Source organism: Peromyscus leucopus, chromosome 8b, assembly GCF_004664715.2.
Source record: "Peromyscus leucopus breed LL Stock chromosome 8b, UCI_PerLeu_2.1, whole genome shotgun sequence".
Taxonomy (NCBI): domain Eukaryota; kingdom Metazoa; phylum Chordata; class Mammalia; order Rodentia; family Cricetidae; genus Peromyscus; species Peromyscus leucopus.
In genome coordinates, this window is record NC_051086.1 from 45,106,229 (window position 1) to 45,122,556 (window position 16,328).

Below are 16,328 nucleotides of genomic sequence, written 5' to 3' on the forward strand. Positions count from 1 at the left end.
ACTCAACATAATGCTCAGCCAACCAGAGAACACTGCAACATGTCTTTGGCTTTTTATCAGCAGCTGTTCACTAACAGCTGGTGTTTGGGGTACAGCAGTGCATGGGGTGAGGGAGTGGTGTCTCTAGGCTGTGAAGTCACCTATCCCACCTGTCTACTTCTTCAGGTCCTAAAAGGTGAGAACTTAGACAGGGAATTCCCGACCCTCTGGCATCTTGGCTGTCGTGGCTTTACCTCTTTGTTTTTTCCTTTTTTAATAATTTATTTAACTTTTTTTTTATGTGCATTGGTGTGAAGGTGTCAGACCTCCTGGAATGGGAGTTACAGACAATTGTGAACTTCTATGTGGGTGCTGGGAATTGAACCCAGGTCCTTTGGAAGAGCAGCCAGTGCTCCTAACCCCTGAGCCCATGGCTTTACCTCTTAAGTCCTTTTCCTGGGCTACAATCTGTTTCCTCTTCGGAGTTATCTTCTCAGTGGTCCTTTCTTCCCTCTAGGTCTATCTCGCCTCTTCTCTCCAACACCGTTCCTGGTAGCTAATCTGTTTTTCTTTCTCATGTGAAATTCCTAGTAGGATCTAGTTTCCTTCGGGGCTTTAGTTATGTTCCTTATCCTTCTGTAGAAGCCTAGAAATGCTCACAGAGCAAACCCAGCCCCGCTGTTCTCCACACCATTGCTCCCAGTCCAGCCCCCAGCTGCCCTGACAGGCGCACAGAGGAGCTTAGCAGAAGACCCTCATCTTCTCAGACCTGCTGCTACTTAGCTACATGTCGGCTCTAGTCCTTTACTGAGGAATAATTTTCTCATAAGCGGGCTCTTACTTAGTTTGATCTACCATCCCATCTTTACAAAGTCACTAACAGTTTAGTAACCTGATCTAGTTACAGACACCACATGGTATCCGGCTTTATTTTAGTCAACAATATCGAATTGTACCCAGGGACATTTTACCTGTGGCGCTCAGAGGCTGGTTCATGTTAAGATCATAAAGGGAGGGCTCTGAACCACTCATGAGCCCTCTGCAACCTAGGAGGGCGAAGTGACAGTAACAAGTCCGAAGTGTATCTTATTCCTCCGCCTTGTGAACCATGAGATGTTGAGGGAATTTCCTGATAGGCTTCTGTCTTGAAAGACGATGTTTCATCTGCATCTTTTATGCTTCTTGTGTCTTCTCCATCAATAACAGGTCTGTCAGTTGCTTGTCTGACACACTGAGCTGCTGGCAGTTTCTCATAACCCGACTAAGATAAACTGCCAGGAGATGCTTGCACTGGAATACAAAACACAGACCTGTTAGGAACAAGCAGGATCATGTTTGGCCAGTCTAATCAAGACCTCTCACTGGTTTCCTCCCCGCCTTCAGAGTGTGGTCACAGCAATGGCTGACAGTCCTTACGGCACTGTACTGCAGTGTCCCTCACAAGTGCAGGCTCACACTTCATTACAAGGAGCATGCAGGGCCTCTGCTCCACTCCAACCATTGCTGTCTTCTGGGCCGGGAAAGAGCACAGGGAAAGTTCTCACATGTACACAAATGTGGGGAGATAACCCCGTTAGGCCTACGACACAGAACACAGCATTGGATCCTGAGAGGACCAGGGTTTAAGCGTGTCATTTTACAGGTGAAATAAACCACACTAGTGGCTAGTGGGATGTATGAATAGAGATGCTCAATTTGGCACCAAACTCTCAAGATGTTTAAACTGCTACTAGCATTAAAAAAAAAAAAAAAAAAAAAAGAAAAGAAGGGGGGCTTGAGAGATGTCTCAGTGGCTAAGAGTACTGACTGCTCTTCCAGAGGACCAAAGTTCAAATTCCAGCACCCACATGGCAGCTCACAACTGTCTATAACTCCAAAATCTGATACCCTGACAAAGACATACATGCAGGCAAAACACCAATGTAAACAAAAAAAATTAATCATTACAAAAAATCTTGAAAAAATAAAAAAGGGAAGGAATGAAGTGGACTCTATTGTTCTCTACTTTGGCAAGACTAAGGACTAACCACACCTTCTCTTAGGAGAGGAGGGTAGTGCATTTCTTTCCCTTTGGAATAAACAATGTGTAGACATGTGCTCTCCTTAATGCTCTGAACTCTGATGGACTCACAAAGTCACAGAGGTGTAGATGGAGGTGTTCCTGCTCCACAGGAGGATGAATGTGAGGCAAGCCATCTTGACAACCAGCAAGATGGTGTGTGAGCATCTCTAATTTACTTCTCCCTCTCCTGGACCATCTCATCCCCAGTGCTCATTTCCAAGATGACCTTATTGTCCCCACACCCTCCTCTACAACCTTTTAAATAAAAAACCAGGAAACTGGTGAAGTACCAAAATGACATTGCATTTCAGGAGGCTAAATCCAAGAGGTGACTAAGACAAGGACAGTAAACCACAATTCTCCAACACTGAGGGAAATACCCATTCTGTGTAAACCCCTACCCCCAAATGTATGTGGCACTTAAGGTATGAAATGAGGCTAGCCTTTTCTTTCTGGTAGCCCATTCTTACCAGCAGACTGTCGCCCTTCCTTAACACCGAGAAGGCAAACGCTGGGCATGAGCAGTAGTGGCAGGAAGCCAGGCATGTGTAGGTTTTGCCAGAACTCCCAAGCACCTGGGAAGAAAAGGATGGACAGAGAGTGTTAGAAGGTTTGCTCCTGCTACAACGTCCTGGCAATCCGTCCAGTGTGTGAGAGATGCTGCTGAATGCCATTGTGGAGACCTGCCCTAGAGTTTGTACAAAAGGGGGAATGCAAGTTTTCTTTCTGCAGTGTGCAAACTCTTCTCTCCAGCTTTCTAGGACTTCGGACAGTGGAGGAGCTTCAGTCTAATTCACCCCTCCACACAGCCTCTTCTTCCATGTGATGCACAGGTCTCCGCCTGTAGGGGTTAAAAAGAAGTGAAGAGAAAAGCCCATGTGCACTTTACTGTGGACCTTTAACCCGTGGCATTAGACAGAACACACCGACATTTATTTCTAAAGCTACTGTTAGGTTCCCAGAGAGTGAAAATGGGAAAGTGTGCTCAGGGAGGCAGGAGCAGGACAGCTCTCAGATGAAGGACCTAGAGAGGGGTGTGAGAGAAGCATCTGAGTGGGGAGAATAAATAAAGTGGAGTCTTGTGAAAGGGATGACTCAGCTGCTCAGGATGGAGGTCCCAGGCAAGTTCAGATCTGCCTACTCATCCAGCAGGATGGAAGGAGGACACAGACATGTGGGTGTTGGTGAGAGGCCCAGTACAACAAACACCCTTGGTGACAGTCGAAAGGAACACAGAGGAAATGTAAAAGGAAAATAAGATTTGCCTGTAGTGTGATTAGACCAGTTTGTTGGAGAAACCACTCTACCACAGGTGGTCAAATATTTCCTATTAGGAATGTTTGCTATAGTTTGGATTCTGAATGTCCCCCAAAGGCACATGTGTTAAAAGCTTGGTTGCTATCTCCTGGTTCATTTGGGAAATGGTAGAACCTTTAGGAGATAGGATATAGTTAAAGGGAGTTAGGTTGCTGTGGGCATGCTGTTACAGGAGGTACTGGGATTCTAACCTTCCTGTCTTTGCTTTCTGGCTGCTGGGTGGAGAGGCCTTCTCAGACTTCTGTTCCTGATACAGTGTGTTCTAACTAGCATACTGTGCTGGCATAGGCCAGTACAACAGGGCCCAGTGACTATGGATGGAACCCTCTGAAACTGCTAGCCAATATGTGGGGGACCAGCTTCCACCTTTACCTGGGTACTCTTGAGGAGTGAGGGATAAGAGATTTAGATAGAAGGATAGAGGGGAGAGAAATAGATACACAGGATAGCCTTGGGAGGGCTTGGATCCTTATCCATTGGCCCAGAACTTCATTTAAAAGGACTTTTTATAACAATGCCAAGGGGCGAAGCAAAAGACCTCCCCCTTGCTAGATACAGCCAAGTGTAGACCCTTCCAAACACCTGGTACCCAGGCCCATGGCCCAGTCATCCTCTTCTGCAGCCCTGCTGGTAAAGCAAGCTCAGCTCTCACTAGGAAACCTCTGTGGGCTCCCACACCAATAGAAACCTATTCTCCTTTACATTGGTTTATGCCAGATACTCATTATAGTCATGAACACTAGCTAACATGGGCTGCATCTAAGAGTTAACCTCCAAATGAAGTAGAAGATTATTACCATCAAAGGGAAGTACAAACATTTCAATTACCTTACAATGGACTGTCATATCTGAGTTTACCAGAAGGCTTTCAAATTAAATTTAGGCTTTAAGATGGCAATCTAAATGAAAAAGTCAGGATTTGCTAAAATTATTATGTCAGCATTCCCAGGATTCTCTGCCCCAACCTGAGAACAAATAACAGGTAAGGCCTTAACTAGAAGAAATAATAGGTTCAAGTGTTGTTCGTCTGTTTAGTGCTTAGCATAATACAGCTTTTCTGGTAATTGTTGACTCAGTCAGCAGAATTCCATGGGAGATTTGAGGTGACTAGGAATGGCCTTCTACCATACCCATTAAAGACTAGACCTAGTTTAAATCAGGTATTAAAAACTACGCCTTACACATTTCCTGTTCCAAGCATGACACCCACAGCACGGAGTAGCAATACAGTTTCCCTAGTGAGTCTAGAAAGATAATGGACATTAAAGCTGACTGCTTCCCCCTTGGTCCTAAAGAAAACTCACCGGCATTCAACAGGGACATGGGTAATCACTGGCTCTCCAGACTACCCAAAGAATATACCTTCAACGTTCTTTCTTTATTCGGCTCCCTTGTTCTCTCCAGATTTAGACTTACAGAGGCCAAGCCTCCAGGACTCTACAGGGCCCGGATCTATCACAATGCTTCCTGGATTATGTTGAGTCTGGTGACTTAGGGACAGGGGTAAGTTCTACAGAGGTTCCCTTGCCCTACCCTTTCAAAGGCTGTCTGAGATTCAAAGTAAACTGGTCAAATCCCTGGGGCAGTAGGTACTCTAAAGACAATAAGTGCTTTAATTTGCTTCTTCCTTATCTAGCAGTTGACAACTAATGAACCAGGCAAAAATCTGAGTTAGAAATGTCAGAACTAGAAATTGACCTTAGGAGTAATTTAATTCAGTGTCTTACAGGAATTGCTCCGAGTTCTTCCACTCAGCATAGGCTGGAATGTGCCCTCACTCACCCCCCTCCATTGAGATTTTTAAAAGGAAACAAACAGGAAAGAACACACTCAAGACCAGGACTGGACTCTCAGGCATCTCAGTGGAAGAAGTCTGTAGTGACTTTGGGTAGCTTGTAAGATATGACCTTATAACCACCCCAGGCCCCGTAGGCTATCACATTTGGGAAGCTGCATTTATTGTTTCCTGCCTTTTTCTGGAAAAAGGGCTTATCATTCCGGTCCTGATGCAGACTGGCGGTGGGAGCTGTGTTAGCTCACAGAATGTGAGTAGCTGAGCAGAGAGGTTACAAACTGCAGCATGCCATGCTCTCCAGTGTTCAGGAGCCTGCTTCGGAACTGGGATCCTGGTGTGGATATTCAGGAGTGGAACAGCAGCTGCCTCCTGTGGAGGTGCAGTGAGGTCTAAACCTTGTTCTCTAAGTCTTCCAGACTGCCAGCACTGAGCCTCTCCTGACTGAAGCAGCCCCTTCCTCAGTGAGCTCAGAGTGTCTTAAAAGAGCTCAGGTGACAGCGACGAAAGAGTGACTTTAAAATAACCACACATCACAGCTGGAGGACACTGACACCACCTGGGCTGACCATGGAGTACAGGCTGACTCACGGAACGCTATCAAAGCTGGGCATCAAGGCAGCATCTGCTTCAACTTCTGTCATCTTATACAAGCCAGGAGTTAAGGCAGAGCCTCACTGCATGACGACTGTACAGTGCACATAAGCTGATGTGAGGGTGTCACAGGTCTAGCCTCACTGCATGACTGTACAGTGCACATAAGCTGATGTGAGGGTGTCAGAGGTCTAGCCTCATTCAACTCAAGTCAAAGTTGAAGCTGGCAACCACACATCTAGGGAGTCTATTTTTATGACAAAGCAACATAATATGATAAAGAATATGACTGATAACCATTAAGAAAGTCATATTGACAAAAATAACTTAAAATTGTTTTAAACAAGAGCTTTAAAATTTTAGCTAGTAACCAGATCACATAATTAAGGGACAGCTAGAAGTCCACCTCTTCTAGTCAAGTATTACGCTGATAATGGAGCTGAGACCAAAGAAGATTTTTTAACTTGACACTTAAAAAAGATTTATAAGGCTGGGTGGTGGCACATACCTTTAATCCCAGTACTTGATAGGCAGAGGTGGATGGATCTTTGAGTTCATGGCCAGCCTGGTCTACAGAGTGAGTCCCAAGACAGCCAGGGCTACACAGAGAAACCCTGTCTTAAAAGAAGCAAAAAAAAAAATAAAAAAAAAAAATCTTTTTATTTTATATATAGGAGTGTTATACTTGCCTATGTGTTGTGTAGCATGTGCCTGGTGCCCAGAGAGGCCAGAAGAGGGCACCAGATCACGCACAGCTAGAGTTACAGGCAGTTGTGAGCTGTGTGCCACAGGACTGAACCTGAATCCTCTGCAAGAGGACTGCTGAGCCATCTCTCCAGCCCTGGAACCAAAATCCTATGATGAAAAACCATGGGAAGACTGGAAGGGTCCTCTAAGTTTGGGATAGTTTAAGTATATACAGTACAAAAAGATAACACAGAAGAACGAACTCAGTGGCCCAACCGATGATTCATCTATAAATCCACCATGAGAAGACTCCCCCTTGAGTAGAAAAATGCTATCCAACAACTGTAAACATACCCACACTCCATTTCCTTAATGAGGAAACACATGATGATCTGCCAGGTCAACTAAGGTCAACTAAAAAATGGAATGGCAAGTTGATCCATAAGTAGACACACATATTTGTCAAAGCAGGCTTTGTTCAAGTCATTCTCTCTCTAAGAATTAACTGGTACTTTCTTTTAATAAGAGTTGCTGACTTGATCTCAGCTCTGAGAAGTTCACTAGAAGACAGAATTCAAACAAGGAAAAAATGTCCCTACCCACTGATGATGTCTTTCTTAACCCTTCTGAGCCAAACACAAACTTGGCTCACCACAGATGACCCTCTCTCAACAGCAGCCACATTTACCACTGCCTCAGGGAGCTAGCCTGGGGAATAGGTGGATATGCTGGCCTACTGATTTTATAGTCTGTTTATCTAGTCTCATGCTGTGAGTCTGGCAGTGTGAGGTAGCCAGATTGACTGTTAACTTTACCCTCTGCATTTCAGTTTCTTGTAAAAGAAATGCTTTGCTTCTGTTGAGAATTATCAATAGCATGAATGTAGTAAGAGTGTGGCAGGAGACCGTCACATCACAAACCTATTGTAAGCCCTAAGGGGCAAACTAAGGTCCATATAGACTTCCTGAACTCAGGAGTCTGACTCATTATAAATACTTCTGACAACAGTTTTGAAGGATCAATGCTGACAAGATTATTCTGTACATATGGAATAACCTCAAGGGACATTTTGGCCTTACAGACTATGAACAAGATGAAAATGTCAATAAACATGCATGTGTGTGTGTGTGTGTGTGTGTGTGTGTGTGTGTGTGTGTGTACGCACATCCCCCTTTATCAACAAGAGAGCAAAGGTTGGTATACTCCATTAGACGAAAAGAGCCTGCCCACACCACTGTTAGTTCTATACAGTGCTACTGAGTAGAAAGAATCAAGTCATATTTATCTTTACTTTCTAAAATGCCTGGAGATAGTATGTTAAAAGCAATAAGCCTGTATATAAGATCAAATACTACATTATCTTTTATATAGAATCTAAAATAGTCCAGCTTATAGAAGCAAACGCAGAATGGTGGTTACTCAGTATTTTAGGGGTGGAGGAGAGGGTGCTGGGGAAATAGTTAAAGGAGGAGACATAAGCTCAAGAGATTTATTGACTACACTAACAAGGTTATTGCAGACTTGAAAATTTCTAAGAGAATGGGTTTTTACGTGTTCTCATCATAAAAAAAGTAAGCATGTAAGATAGTTTGAAATAGTCGGATACGCCAATACATGAAGTTATCTCATAAGGTATCTTATATCGAGACATCATTTTGTATGTCATAAATACAGTTTTTGTCAATTTAAAATAAATACAAATCTTAGATTATGATTATGTTAACTTTACTAAGTTGGGCCAAAGCCTTTTAATGGTCCAGGATGTCCATACTTAATGTTGGTTATCGGCTTCCACCGAGATTGTGAATAGATTTACGTCCTAAGGGTTTCTGCTTGAGTGTCCCCACCTCTAGACTTCTACCTGGTAAACACGTCTTCCACTGGGTGACGAGATTAAAGTGACAGACTCTCGATCAACTAAGTCCAAGGCCTGGATGGCTGATGACCCAAACACAAACTTCAGCCTAGGGAATACAAAAACACTGGTTAGAAGGGCTGATTCTGAGTCACCTCAGGAACTTGACACAAAGGATCACTATTCTCTCTCTCTCTCTCTCTCTCTCTCTCTCTCTCTCTCTCTCTCTCTCTCTCTCTCTCCCCCCCCCCCCCAAGGCCTCACACATGGTATAAGCAAGCACTGCACCACTGAGCTCTGCCTCGGTCTCTGCACCCTCATTGTGTGTGCTGTTCCTCAAGTGCTATCCACTTCTTTTAGGGATGGTTGCTAATCGGTCTGCAACTTGCCAGGAGGCTAGCGCTGTGATTACGGGGCATGCCATCACACCTGGCTTTTAAGTGGTGCTGGGATTGAACTCAGCACCTGCGTTTGCAAGAGAAGAAACCAACTGAGCTGCCTCCCTGCCCAATCCTCAGACTTAAAATAAAAATAATTTTAATTTGGAAAAAATATTAACAAAACTCATGGACTTGGGTTGAAGAGATGGCTCCGCAGTTACGAGCACTGGTTGCTCTTCCAGAGGACCTGGGTTTGAGTCTCAGGACCCACATGGCAGCTCACACACATCTGTAACTTCAGTTTCAAGAGATCCCATGCCTGTCTCTGGCCTCAGTGGGCACTGCATGCATGTGATGCACAAACATGCACACAAACACCCACACACATAAAAAACTAAAAACAAAACAACCAATGACACCAAACCCATGGATCCACTTGTTCCCTAGAATAAGTGTTAACATCTTGCCATTTATCTCAGATTTTGTGTGTGTGTTTTAAAATAAAAGACTAACTATACTATCATAGATTTAAAAAGCTCTCTCTGCACTTGTTTATAGGGCGGCCACACATTTCTTCTCTTTTCAGCCCTTTGGCAAGCACTCACTTAGTCTCTCCCCTGTCCTTCCTCTCCACCCTGGCACTGGAGACTGAACCTAGGCCTCAGACATGCTCAGAACATACTCTCCCTCAGGACTACACCTGCAGCAGACCACATGCGAATTTCTTGTTTCTTTACTTTTAAGGTTTTTGTATGTTACTATTCGTGGAATGACCGTGTATATGTACCTATGCAATACAGCACGGCTTATCAAGTTGAAAATATAGCAGGTGTATTGCTTCGTCTTCCCATAAACTAGTCTCACACATAACATTACTAGGAAGAACTGAGAAGGAACACTTGAATTTCTTATACCAAATACATGAAGGTTTATTTAGTCAACATTTAGTCAACAAAATAAGGAAATGGAACCCACTAAAGACCCTCTGAATCAGAGATAACCATAGTTAGCTTCAATTATTTTAAAAATGGCTTTGTCTACTTTATGACTTCTGTGAACATCTCTCAAACACCATATTCTTTTATTACTTTTGATGGCTATAAAAAATCTCTACTGTAAAAATGAATCATTTTTACTCTTCCCTAAACTACTTTTGAGTAGATGATTTCCAGGTTGTTTTGTTGTCCTATTCAGCACTGAGTGAATCTGCTCCTTGTGAAATCTTTATGAACAGCACATTTACTTACTTGGGAAACATTCTTACAAGTAGAATATCCAGGTCAAAGAATAGTATGTTTAAAGCCGTATTGCCAGTTGCCAGGTGTGGTGGCTTAGATTGAGAATGCCCCCATAGGTTCCTACATTTTAATTACTTGATCCACGGTTGGTGGAACTGTTTGGAAAGGACTAGGAGGTGTGGCCTTGTTGGAGGAGGTGTGTCACTGGGGGTAGACTTTGAGCTTTCCCAATGCCATTCCCAATTAGCTCTTTCTCCGTGCCTTGTGCTTGTGGATCAGATGTAAGCTCTCAGCTGCTTCTCTAGCATCATGCCTGTCTCCTTGCCTGCTGCCATGTTCCCTACCCTGGTGGTTAAGAACTCACCCTCTGAAACGATAAGCAAGCCCCCAATTAAATGCTTTTTTTTATAAGTTACCTTGGTCATGACAGTTTGTCACAGTAGAAAAGTAACTAAGACACCAAGTTACCTTCTACTATCTCTGACCGCAGGGTATTATTTATCCCTTTCTCCATATTTCGTCAACATTTTTCCTATGGTTGCTAGTTTTATAGAAAATATTATCTTTACTTTGCATTTTAAGATTATTAGTAATATTTATCATTTCCCCTAAAAGTTTTTGGCTATTTGCATTCTTTTATTATTTGCCTATTTTTTATTTATTCATTTACTTAAGAAGATTTCTTTGCTTTATTTTATATGTACATGCACGTGTCTGAGTATATGCATGTGCACTGTGTGTACAGATGCCCGTGGAGGTGAGAAGAAGGGGGATATAAGTCTTTGTGAACCTCCTGATGTGTGTGCTGGGAACTGAACCAAAGGCTCTTAACCACTGAATCACCTCTCCAAATCCTTACAAATCCTTAGGTTTCTTTCGGTCTTGTTTTTGTTTTGAAACAAGGTCTTGCATAGGTCAGACTGACTTCAAACTTCCAGTGTAGCTGAGAAGGACCTTGAACTCCTGATTCTCGTGCCTGCTACCCTCCAAGTGCTGGGATTACAATGTGCCACTGCTGTAGCATAGTCCTTCTGTGCACTGTAAATATGTACCGCTCTCATTGTTAATAAAAAGCTGATTGGCCAATAGCTGGGCAGGAAGAGATTGGGCAAGAGAGCCTGAGACAGAGAGAATGCTAGAATGAGGAAGAAGGGCAGAGTCAGAGGAGTTGCCAACCAGACGGAGCACAGGTCTGACACACAAAATGGGATAGAGGTAAATAGCACAAGCCTTGGGACAGCACATACACAGATTAACATAAATGAGTTAAATTGTAGCTAGTTAGTAACAAGCCTGAGTTATTGGCCAAGCATTTGTAATTAATATAAGCCTCAGCGTGGTTATTTGGGAGCCGGCTGCCAGGACAGGAAAACTCCATCTGTATGCCACCATGTCTATTTTGTTTATTTTATTTTAACATTAAAGAAAATGTATGTGTATGGGAGTTTTGCCTACATGCAAGTCTGTGCACCATGTGTTTGCAGAGCCCACAGAGGCCAGAAGATACTGGATTTCTCAGAACTGGAGTTATAGGTGGTTGTGCACCTTCTGAATGGAACTCTGGTCCTCTGGAATAGCAGCAAGCTATGATTCTATTCTTATTTTTTTTAAACCAAGAAATGTACTGAAAGGATTTGGCTCTTCAAATGCAGTAACTTTTAAAATCAAACAAGAGCATGTACTTACGATGACAGGTGTTCATCAGGAACTGTAAAACAGGAGAGGGAATCATGTTAGATTTGTCGATATACCAACATGAAGCCATTGCAACAACGATAAGCAAATCACCACATAAGATGCAACAGAACCTTATGTCCATTCTACTCCTTTCCCAAACCCCACTGAAACAACAATAAACGGATTTATTTACTTATTAAAACAATCATTAGTTCCCAGGGACGAGAAAGGCAGGGGAAACAACAGCTAAAACACACTGCAAACATACAGAGTGGAATATCACTTCCCAGACCCTAGCCATCTGGATCTGAAGCTAATGACAGGGAGAACCAAGCAGAAGTCTGATGCATATTCAGAACTACTACCTCCCACAAGAAAAGAAACCTCAGAAACTCATGGCACTAGGTCTCTCTGAAAATGGGATCAAGTAGGAACTCTAAAATAAGACTCTGAGAATGGTCTAAGAAGGGTCAGTCCCAGTGGGCATAGTGGTGCACACCGTTAATCTCAGCATAGAGGCAAGCAGATCTCTGTGAGTTCAAGGCCAGCCTGGTCTACATATTGAGTTCCAAGACAGCCAAGACTATACAGACCACATCTCAAAACAATAATAATAATAATAATAATAATAATAATAATAATAATAATAATAGATCAGTCCCAGTTCCTTTTTTAAGTTTTATTAATGAGTTATTTATTTTTATTTTATGTGCATTGGTATTTTTCCTGCATGTATGTCTCTAGGAGGGTGTTGGGTCTCCTGGAAGTGGAGTTACAGACAGTTGTGAGCTGCCATGTAGGTGGGGAGAATTGAACCCAGGTCCTCTGGAAGAGCAGCCAGTGTTATTAACCTCTGAGCCATCTCTCCAGCCCCAGTTCCTTTATTAGCTGTGGGTGGCTGTTGCTCCCTCAGTCTGGCAAGATGACTGCTGATTTTCAAGAAAGGCTCTAATAGAGGATTTCTGGACTAGAAGAAAACACCAAAATCAGGAGGGCTTGGTGCTCTCTTCCCAACATGGCTCTTGTAAGATAAGCAATCAGTCCTCCTCTTCTTCCCTCTGCCACTGAGCTCTTCTCCCAGGCTGTCACCTTCTGGGCAGGAGACTCACTGGGGAATCTGATCAAGCCAACAAGAAATAACAATGGAATGGATGCTCTAGCTAAGAACCCAGTAAGAACCACAGTGACATTCATCACCTGTAAGTCCTTGCTTGAGTCTTCTCCTCTTAAACATGACATGTAAGAATTATCACAACAGGGCTGGAGAGATGGCTCAGCGGTTAAGAGTACTGGCTGCTCTTGCAGAGGTCCTGAGTTCAACTCCCAGCAACCACATGGTGGCTCACAACCATCTGTAATGAGATCTGGCACGTAGGCAGAACACTGTATACATAATTCACAATAAATAAATCTTTAAAAAAAAGAATTATCACAAAAAGTAGAAAGAAAACAAAAACAATGAAAGAAATTTATCAAGAGGAAACACTAGTCAGAGGTAAAGTTCTAACACCTATTACTATATCAGAACAAACAAGCAATAATAAAACAGGCATGAGGGGCAAGGTTATTTTCAGCAGAAAAGTATAAATTAAGTATAACATCAGAAATACAAACCTCATAGAAAATCTGGAAGATACAGTTGAAGGAAGTTCCCAAGAAGCAGAAGGACAATAAAGGGCATACCATAACCAAGTGATAGGAATACTAGAAAGAAAAAACCAGACATCCATCAAGTATGTCAAGAGAGCCCACATGATGGAGTGGTAAACAAAACCAGGGGCTAGCGAGATGGCCCTTCTGTTAAGAGAGCTTGCTGATCTCGAAGATGGCTGGAGTTTGGTTTCCAGCACCCATACTGGGTGGTTCTTACCTACTGTACTGCCAGCTCCATTGATCCAACACCCTCTTCTGGCCTCTAAGGGCTCCCTCACACATGTACATGGACACATGCAGACACACATAAATAAAAAGAAAGTGAGGCTGAAGATGCTCAGAGTTAAGCACTGCTTGCTCTTCCATAGGTCCTGAGTTCAATTCCCAGCAACCACATGGTTGCTCACAACCATCTGTAACGAGATCTGATGCCCTCTTCTGGCCTGCTGGGATATGTGCAGACAGAATACTGTATACATAATAAATAAATAAATAAATCTTTAAAAAACAAACAAACAAACAAACTGAAACTTGAACAAAGTCTTATCAGAAGATTGAGAACCTGAGTCATAAACAAGTTATAACTGGCTCTCTGCACCCAAGGGAATCAACATCTGTGGACTAACATGAGGTAAAAATTGAGGGGCTGGAGCGATGGCTCAACAGTTAAGACCAGAAGTGTTCATGTCCCAGCGCCCTCATAGTCCAGTCCAAAGGGATCTGATGCCATCTTCTGGCCTCTGAGGGCACTGCACCCACATGATACACATACACATTCAGGCAAAACACCCATACACACAAAATTAAAAAAAAAAAGAAAAGAAAAAGAAATTGAAAAGCCAGATGTACACCAGTAACTGAAACGCAGAAGGCTCAGGCATGAACACTGTGAGCTCAAGGCTAGCCTGGGCTACAAAGAGACCAAACAAAATGAAACAGAAACCAGCACTGCCAACCCCCTAACCTCCCAGCCTCCACTAAACGTGCCCTTCTTCTGTCCTGCACTCTAAGCAACGCAGGGTAACCTCTACCTGCACAGCACTGACACTACAGAGGTCAACTTTGCGAGCAACCTAGAGTTGACTAAAAGCATATTAAAGTACGGAGGAAGGTGAGTATGGGTTATATGTACTCTTACAAAAGGAACTTGTACATCAGTGATACTCTCAATCAGTCCTCCATGGATACCTACAAACAACTGCGATTCAAACACCCAGAGAAAACAAAGGCCACGGACAAAATTCAGGAACAATGCTAGATGAGTATGGAATAATGCTTTCAGATGTCTGAAGAAATGTTTCCAACATGTCATTTCATACCCTTCAATGAAGCGTGAGAGTAGAAAAACCTTTTTCAGACATTCAGGAACCTACTTAAGTATGCACTTCATAAAATGAGACAGGAAACAATATAGAAGCGAATAAATAAGAGGAAAGAAAATGGTAGAACATGCTAAACATAAGACCCCAATTGGGTGAGAGAATTCCCAGGACCGTAACAGTGAAGGAAGATCACAGAACCAGCCAGTCCAAGGCAGGCAAGTCAGCAGGCTCTTGGACAAACTTCTTTAGAAAAAAATGGAACTGATAAAATGTCTTTTAACCTTAACATTTTGAGTGGAGATTTGTAACAGTGGCAAAAATTTGAGGTTTAAGTAAGCATACATATGTAAAAAACCAAACAAGCATACAAAGCTAAGCTCAGGGAGACCAAGTTACACGGGAAAGGAAACCATAGCTTCCTACACGGCTCAGCTCTGACAAGCTCATACAACATGCACATGCACCCCGGACTTTTCTTCTGCAAGGTTACCAATGAAGAACGGGGATTAGGAGGAACCAAGATTTCCAAACAGCAGAAAACAGCTCTACTGAAAGAAAGCAGGAATCATGAATCTGTTCCTGAGCTCGGGCGTCAAGTGTCAGTGGGGTCCCCCTCAGTTGTCGGCATATGGGTTAACCCATTCTCACCAACAGCCGGGTACTGGCGATGTTCCTGTAAAGCTCGGAACATCTACGGTCGAATCCAGGAAGCAAGAGCTCACAACAGGCTGACCCCCTCACCACCTGTCTGGAACTAAAACGTGTTTGAGTACCTGGATGGCCGAATCTGAGACCATTATTTTTCTCACCCCTTTAAAGCAGTAACTCAAACCCTTTCACTGAGCACAATGCATGGATAATAGCAGTTTTGAGCTCTAATTTGACTTATTTAGAGGCGCCATTTTTGGAAGAGTGCTGATTAGTCTACATTCTACAAGAATCCTGCCCTGCCTTCCCCTCTCCCGTTTTAGAGACAAGTCTCCAGTAGCCCATCAGGCCTAGCACTATGTAGCTGTGGCTGACTTTGAACTTCTGATTCTCTTGTCTCCATTTCCCAAGTGCGGAGATTACAGCCTCGTGCCTGGTCTTAAGCGGTGGCGGTGATCCACGGCGGCTCAATGCAGGCTAGGCAAGCAGTCTTCTAGCTGAGCTACCTAGTAGATCCTACACCGACGGGTATGCAAATATCGCAGGTTGGTCATTTCGTTGAAGACAGGCATAGGGCGCCCTCTGCTGGCCACAGGCAAAAAAGTAATTTTTCAACTGCTAGGTGTTTTCGGTTTTGTGACCCTGGAATATTTTTCTAAACAAAGTACACGAGAGTATTATGTTTAAACCTTGCGTCACGGATTGTGGGAAAAGATTTTGAGTAGCTCAAAACTGTCTACGCTTCTGCCATGCTGCCGAATCCCTGGCCCCTGCCTACCCCTAGGGTGTACGCACCGGCCCGCCCGCCCGCACTCCGGGATCTAAGGTCTGGTCACTCCAATGCCTGTGTTTAGCGAAACACCCTAACGAGCACAGGCTTTAGAGGCAGAACCGTGCGGAGTAAGGATAAAAAAAAGCCCGCGGGGCCGTACTTCTCGCGCCGTCCCGCACGGCGGCGGCCATCTCGCTCAGGAGCTCCTCCACGACCTCCGGCAGCGTGGCGGCCATGGCGCGCCGCCCGCGTCTCTCCCTCCGCGGCGCGGCGAACGCCTCGTGCACTCGAGGCTCGGGGGCGGGGCGGGGCGGGGCGGCGTGACGTCGGCATGCGTCACCGCGCATGCGGA

General features: G+C 43.9%; 1 protein-coding gene across 2 annotated transcripts; it reads right to left on the reverse strand.

The window, feature by feature from the left end:
• Positions 1-875: 875 nt before the first annotated feature.
• On the reverse strand, positions 876-16,269 carry Zswim7 (zinc finger SWIM-type containing 7). Of its 2 annotated transcripts, none has more exons than XM_028857085.2 (5): positions 16,137-16,269; positions 11,591-11,612; positions 8,293-8,395; positions 2,512-2,616; positions 876-1,269 (listed from the first exon to the last, which is right to left on the reverse strand). In XM_028857085.2, the coding sequence occupies exons 1-5, from the start codon at positions 16,210-16,212 to the stop codon at positions 1,153-1,155; spliced, it is 423 nt and encodes a 140-aa protein (XP_028712918.1). In that variant the 5' UTR covers positions 16,213-16,269; the 3' UTR covers positions 876-1,152. The 2 variants fall into 2 exon arrangements, with proteins under 2 accessions (XP_028712918.1, XP_037056623.1); XM_037200728.1 differs by lacking the exon at positions 16,137-16,269 and adding an exon at positions 12,779-12,899.
• Between the last annotated feature and the right edge of the window lie 59 nt (positions 16,270-16,328).

Bases quoted from the DNA above. Each gene is read 5' to 3' on its own strand.
- Zswim7 (XM_028857085.2), bottom strand. From the start codon at position 16,212: ATGGCCGCCACGCTGCCGGAGGTCGTGGAGGAGCTCCTGAGCGAGATG. The intron at 11,613-16,136 runs GTACGGCCCCGC...CCTGTTTTACAG, and splicing joins CGTGCGGGACGGCGCGAGAA to TTCCTGATGAACACCTGTCA. The intron at 8,396-11,590 runs GTAAGTACATGC...TGTATTCCCTAG, and splicing joins CCTGATGAACACCTGTCATC to GCTGAAGTTTGTGTTTGGGT.